This window comes from Rhinopithecus bieti, unplaced genomic scaffold (assembly GCF_001698545.2).
Source record: "Rhinopithecus bieti isolate Rb0 unplaced genomic scaffold, ASM169854v2 scaffold_33652, whole genome shotgun sequence".
NCBI lineage: Eukaryota > Metazoa > Chordata > Mammalia > Primates > Cercopithecidae > Rhinopithecus > Rhinopithecus bieti.
Window position 1 is genome coordinate 1,756,360 of NW_016814761.1, and position 6,161 is coordinate 1,762,520.

At 56.4% G+C, this 6,161-nt stretch overlaps 1 protein-coding gene across 6 annotated transcripts in view; it reads left to right on the forward strand.

Annotated features, from left to right (window-relative positions):
• Nucleotides 1-422: 422 nt before the first annotated feature.
• Nucleotides 423-6,161, forward strand: part of PAX7 (paired box 7) — a 129,083-nt gene continuing 123,344 nt past the window's right edge. For 2 of the 6 annotated variants that reach the window (XM_017852009.1, XM_017852007.1), the window contains exons 1-4: nt 423-1,115; nt 3,716-3,951; nt 4,548-4,677; nt 5,620-5,754. In XM_017852009.1, the coding sequence (XP_017707498.1) occupies nt 1,031-1,115; nt 3,716-3,951; nt 4,548-4,677; nt 5,620-5,754 (586 nt within the window). In that variant the 5' untranslated portion in view covers nt 423-1,030. The remainder of the gene's footprint in view (nt 1,116-3,715; nt 3,952-4,547; nt 4,678-5,619; nt 5,755-6,161) is intronic. The other 4 variants (XM_017852008.1, XM_017852011.1, XM_017852010.1 and 1 more) reach the window with 4 other exon arrangements.

Consider the following 6,161-nt stretch of genomic DNA (forward strand, 5'->3'; position numbering starts at 1 on the left):
CAACTTGCCGGGATCGGCTCCCTCTGTTTTCACGTCGGTTCAAATTCTCCCCCAAAACGAGGTCGAGCCGGGGATTAGAAAAGAGGGAAAAAAATATTCGTTGGCGATTTCTTTTCGTTATTGGTCCTCTCGCTTCCTTGTGCCCTGGGCCCCCACCTTCCTCCTCATGAATACAAAGAAAGTCGAACCTATCAGGATCGCGTTCACTGCCTCCTCTCTCATCTCTCCTCTCCTCCTCCTCCTCTCCTCCTCCCAACTTCGGTGAACCTTTGCACAACTTACCCATCTGATCACTCGCGCCCCCTCGCTTTTCCATTTCTCTTTCCCCAACCCCGTCACCCCTGTCGCCTCCGTCCAGCCCCGAAACCCGAGGAGGCTCCTTCTTCCGTCTGTCCCCGGGTCTCCTAGGGGACTAGGGGTGTGAAAGCTGGTGTGGAGGGAGAACCGAGTGTGGTCTGGAGAAAGAAGGCGTGGAGAAGAGGGAGGGAGCGAGAGCGAGAGCGAGAGAATAAATATATAAATAAATACGAGAACGAAATCCACTCCGCAGTCTCCGGGCTCGGAAACTTTGGCCCCGGGCGCGAGAGCGCGAGAGCGCGAGAGCGCGGCGCTCGCCACTCCGAGGCTGGCGGCCCCGATTCCGGCCGCGTTCCCCAGGCCCCCCTCCGCCGTCGGGCCTCGTCTCCGGGTTCTGCCAGGCGCATCAGCCCGCACAACTTCTGGCCGAGCCTAGCCGGCAGAGGCGGACTTGGGGTTGGAGTGTTTGTTTGTTTGAACTTCCTTGTCGTCGCCACCTTCCCTCCCCCCAACCTCCGCCTCCACCTCACCCCCCTCCCCAGCTTCTGGACGCGTTTGACTGCAGCCAGGGGTGGGGGGTGGGGGTAGGGAGTGTGTGTGGAGGGGAGGGAGAAGAGGTTAAAAAAAAAAAGAAGACGAAGAAGACGGAAAGAAAGAGATCGCAGCAGGGGTGAAGGGAGCGGACGGGAAGCGATTTTTGCCGACTTTGGATTCGTCCCTGGCGTGCGCAAGAATGGCGGCCCTTCCCGGCACGGTACCGAGAATGATGCGGCCGGCTCCGGGGCAGAACTACCCCCGCACGGGATTCCCTTTGGAAGGTAAGAACGCCCAGGCTGGCCTCGCCGCGACTCCGCCGCCCGGAACTCGGGTTCCTTGGAGAGGCTGCGGTCTCCAGGGGACGGTGGCGGCGCCGGCAGTAGCAGAGGGATCCCGTTCTCTTCTGGGTCCCAGTCCGGGCGCGGAACCCAGGAAGTTTCTGGGACTCATACTTGTCCGCTTCTACGTGGGTTTCACTGACCGGCGGCCTTCGCTTCGCAGGTCGCGAGCTGCCGACCTTTACCGGCAGGGCTGAACTTCTGGTAGATTTGGACTCCTAGTAAATATCAGGTCCTGGTGAATTTCAGCTCTTTGCACTGTTTCCAGGCACTTCCCTGACAATTTCTCGGCTCTCCAGACTCTCTGGCTGCCGGCTTTCTACTCTTGAATTATTTTTTTTCCACCCCGGGATTGGTCTTCCAGTCCTTTTTATTTCGAACCACCTACCATGGGTGATACTTTATATGCCTCAACTACCACGGCTATCTATTTCTTCCGAAGCCACACTCAAACACTCCTGCTTTTCCGCCTGGAAACCAACTAATTGGAAATAATAATTAGTAACGATTTTCCCCCTAAAACTTTTTACTTGGACTTCCGCACTCTGGAAATCTCCCGGGAGAGAACCTCTAAACGGCGAGGTTTAGAGAACTTCTCAACCGCGAGAGGGGCACGGCAATGTCCAAACCAGAGGAAAGCTGATTTTGTGAAGCCTCCTTCCTAAACATCCAGCGCCCGCCCGGGGAGAGCTGAGAGGACGGGCGGCGGCGAACCGGTCCCGGCTGGAGAAAAGGCTGGGAGCGCACAGCCGAGAGACCCGCTCCTGTGTTTTTGTTTTCTTTTTAAAGTAATGGAAGGCCTCAACCTGTCACTGAGGGATCATTTGGCTTCTGAGGGTAGGTAGCCTAGAGTGTCACAGAGAAGTCGTTAGAAATACGTGCGACTTTTCTTTTTTTTTTTAATTACTCTTCTTGTAATCGTATGAGTCCCTGGCGCGTGAGGAAGGGGAGAGAAGGCAGGGAGGGGGTGGGCGGGCTGGCAGCCTGCGATCCGGTAGGAGCTCCCTTGGGCAGCGAGACGGCGCCGGGTCCCTGAATTAGACAGAGGCGAAGAGAGCGGCTCCGTGATCAAGTGCGCGCCGGCAGCCACGCAGGCGGGAGAGCGCGCAAACCCGGGGATTTGCAGCGGCACTCTCCTGTAGCGAATGCAAGTAAAACAGGCGGCTGAGGATGCGCGGCGGATTAGAACAATATTTGCCCAACATGACGCAGAATACTGAGGAGAGCCGAGTGCCGGTCGCTAAAGAGGCTCTTGAATATAAAGTTGGGCGCTCAAGAGCTCTTGAGCGCTAATGGCATATCCCGCCACGGAGACCGAGTGACTCTGACTTTGCGACGCACGATTTCTGATTAAATCCGAGGGTGGCTTCAGACACCGACTTTTACAAAAAGAGATGGGGGGACCGGGAGAGCAAGGGAGGGGGCGGTAGGAACGGCCCAGCAGCGGAGCCTCTTCTCGCCTCCTCCCTTTCAATTACAGTCAGCTCCCTCCACTCCTGCGGCTGTGAAATCGTTCTAATCTTCCAGATCTCCGCAGCCGCTGAGTCCCCAAATTGGGGGGATCGAGGCCGGATTAGTGCGCTGGGTGTCCCCCCAACCTTCTGTGAGGAAATTGTGTAGACTTCGCATTAAGGCGAGCAGGGCGTTCTCCCCTCCCCAGCACACACCAGGGATGCCTGTCTTCCCGGTTCCCAAAGTCACCCCCACCTGGGGACTGTGTCCCATCTGCCTACCAGCCTCGCAGAGCCTGCAGGCACGGTTCATGGATTTGTGAGGCCAAGTGAACTATTTCATTTAGGGGCTTTGGGGCAGTGGTGTCCTAAAATGGTCCCAAAACGAAACTAGGACTTCGAGGGTGGTTAGAAGCAAGAGGAGTCACCCAAGGGACAACCAGGTGCCCTTGGAGGCAGCAGCCAACAGCATATGTCACCAGTCCCTCGGCTGTGCCTCAGCTGTTCCCTGGGACAGTTCCACTGCTCTAGCCAGAGCTGTAAGTGTAGTAATCAGTCAGCCCTTTCTAGCCCCCGACAAACTGGATCATTCATGACTACCAGGAGTGTAGAACTGACCAGATGAGCCACATCACACCCGTTATTGGCCTCTCCAAGATGCAGGCAGGCCTGCATCCCAAGCTTCGGCCTGAGGGACAGAGAGTCATTAGTCCCAAGATCTCTAAGGCTTTACCAGCCTGGTGGCTCTGCTGTCTCACCTCCGTCTCTCTCCCTCCCCTTCTGAGCAGCATTCGAATCCCCCAGGTGTGTCCTCATCCCTGGTAGTGTGGCAGGAGTTGGGGGTCACAGCATCTGGGGAGATTCTTGCAGCCGTGACTCCTCTATCCATCTCTGCAGGAGATTTCCTAGATTTATGACAGTTGTTTCTCAAACCACCTCCCTACCAAAGCCCCAATGTGAGGACCACCAGGATCGCTGTCTGAGGTCTTGGGGCTCAAACGAACAAAACTGGAGTCAGGGAATGAACTCAGTGTCTGCTCTCCATCCTCACCCTGCGCCTCTCTTATTCTGCATCTCCCCTCCCTTCTCCAGTGTCCACCCCGCTTGGCCAAGGCCGGGTCAATCAGCTGGGAGGGGTCTTCATCAACGGACGACCCCTGCCTAACCACATCCGCCACAAGATAGTGGAGATGGCCCACCATGGCATCCGGCCCTGTGTCATCTCCCGACAGCTGCGTGTCTCCCACGGCTGCGTCTCCAAGATTCTCTGCCGCTACCAAGAGACCGGGTCCATCCGGCCTGGGGCCATCGGCGGCAGCAAGCCCAGAGTGAGTGTCTTTGCCACAGAGGCTGGCAGCTGGCTTCCCATGGTCCGGGGGTCCTGGTTGTGGCCCCTCTTACTACCTCGTGTCATCCGGTGGCACCAGGCTGTAGGAAAGTACAGCTGGAGAGTGTCTCCTACTCCCAGGTATCCTCCCATTGTTTTCCTATTATTTGAATTTCTCAGAGATGGAGCTAAGTAAGGTCTAGCTTGTCCAAGACCTTGAGGCCAATGAGCCATTCCTGGACTGTCCCCACATTTGCCTCAACCCCCATCACCTTCCAAGACCAGAAGACATCTTCTCTCAGTCTTTCCTGAGATAATGACGGGGACCCTGGGGGTCCTAAGTAGAGTTTTTTATTGCCTATCCCTGTCTCACCCGCACCCACTCACACACACACACACCAGCAGACCCCCAGCTGCCTTCCTGGGAGCCAGGAACCGGTTTCTTGAAAGGATAAAGCCAATCTCTTGGGGGATGGGGGGACACACGGTAACCAGAACCACCAGCCTGGTCTAGGGCTCTTAAGAGGTGATATTAAAAGTATTTCCCTCCCCCCATCCCATCTTTCCACTCCTACTCTCCCACCTCCACTTCTGAAGCAGGTGGCGACTCCGGATGTGGAGAAAAAGATTGAGGAGTACAAGAGGGAAAACCCGGGCATGTTCAGCTGGGAGATCCGGGACAGGCTGCTGAAGGACGGGCACTGTGACCGAAGCACTGTGCCCTCAGGTGAGAAGGCAGCTGAGCCGGCAGAGCTGGCCCAGAGTGTGGCCAGGGCTCCAATGTGGAGGGCTGGAGGTGGGAGAGAGGGGAGGGGAGATGATGGTTGACTGGGAACTTACTGAGAAGTTGGGAGGAAAGGAGTACAGAAAGCAGAGAGTTAAGGCATAGGAGTAAATCATAACAGAATGGAATAAGATGGAAAGGAGGAATAGGGAAAGAAAAAAAAAGAAAGAGGAGAGAGAAAGAAGAGAGGAAGGAAGGAAGGAAGGAAGGAAGGAAGGAAGGAAGGAAGGAAGAAAGGGACAAAGAGTTAACCTAGAAAGTTGAATGATAAGAGAATCCCCCTGGAGGCTTTCTCAGAGAAAACGGCTTTAATAGATGGATCTGTCCTAGGAGAGTGGATGCCCATGGGCTTCCCTGGACCTCCATCTCGGAACTATTATTTCTGCTCTGTCGCCAACACCAGCCATTTGAGTCCTAAATGTGGAGGTCCCAAACCATACTGCCTGTGAGAGAGAAAGTGATCTGGTGTGCGTCTGTGTGTGTTTGTACATGTGCATTCAGGCATGCAAGACCAGGATGCACACCTGAGTGTGGGAGTGACAGCAGGAGCTGGAGAGACTCCAGGGAAGCCCTGGGACCTCTCAGGGGTGTGGGTGAAGTGCACCTAGGCAGGTGTTAGTGTAAGGCACAAATGCTTGCAAGCATCTGCATAGGAATGCACAGTCTAACTACCCTGTGAGTGCCCGGGGTGTGAGTCAGGCTTCTCCAAGTGGGTGCTGGTTATGGAGTACGTGTCAATGCCTAAATGCCTGTGTGTGGAAGAGGGATGAATGGATATCTGTAAGGAAGCAGGGGGCTTCCTGACTTTCTCCCAGGGGCCCAGGCCACCGCTCGATCCTCTGCTCCAACAACTTATACTTGCTCTTTTGCCTTTGAATTTCTGAGGTTTAGTGAGTTCGATTAGCCGCGTGCTCAGAATCAAGTTCGGGAAGAAAGAGGAGGAGGATGAAGCGGACAAGAAGGAGGACGAGGGCGAAAAGAAGGCCAAACACAGCATCGACGGCATCCTGGGCGACAAAGGTAGGGAACTTCCCGGGACTGCGAGGCCCCAGCCCGGGTTTTCCCACGGTCGGGTGTGCGGGCCAGTGGTTCGCTCCCGCCGCCGGAGCAGGCGACCAGAACTCCAGCGGGGAAACTCTCCGGCTGCGGGGCAGCCGGGAGCCGCTCAGGCTTTGCCGACAGCGCCCCCTCGGTGCGCACCCCGGATGCAGGCTAGATGCGAAGCCCGCGCCTTCTTTGCGCTATGGAGGCCGGGCGCGGATGGCCTGTGAGTCCCGGGAGAGTCTGGCTGCGGGGCCGTGCGCCTAGTCTACCCGAGTACTGCGGGGAGTGCGTCCTCTCGCGCTGGCGTTTTGGCTGCTACTCTCGGCGTCGATCAATTATTTATAGGAAACTTGGGCAAGGGGGCGGGGGGCGGGGGGCAGGAA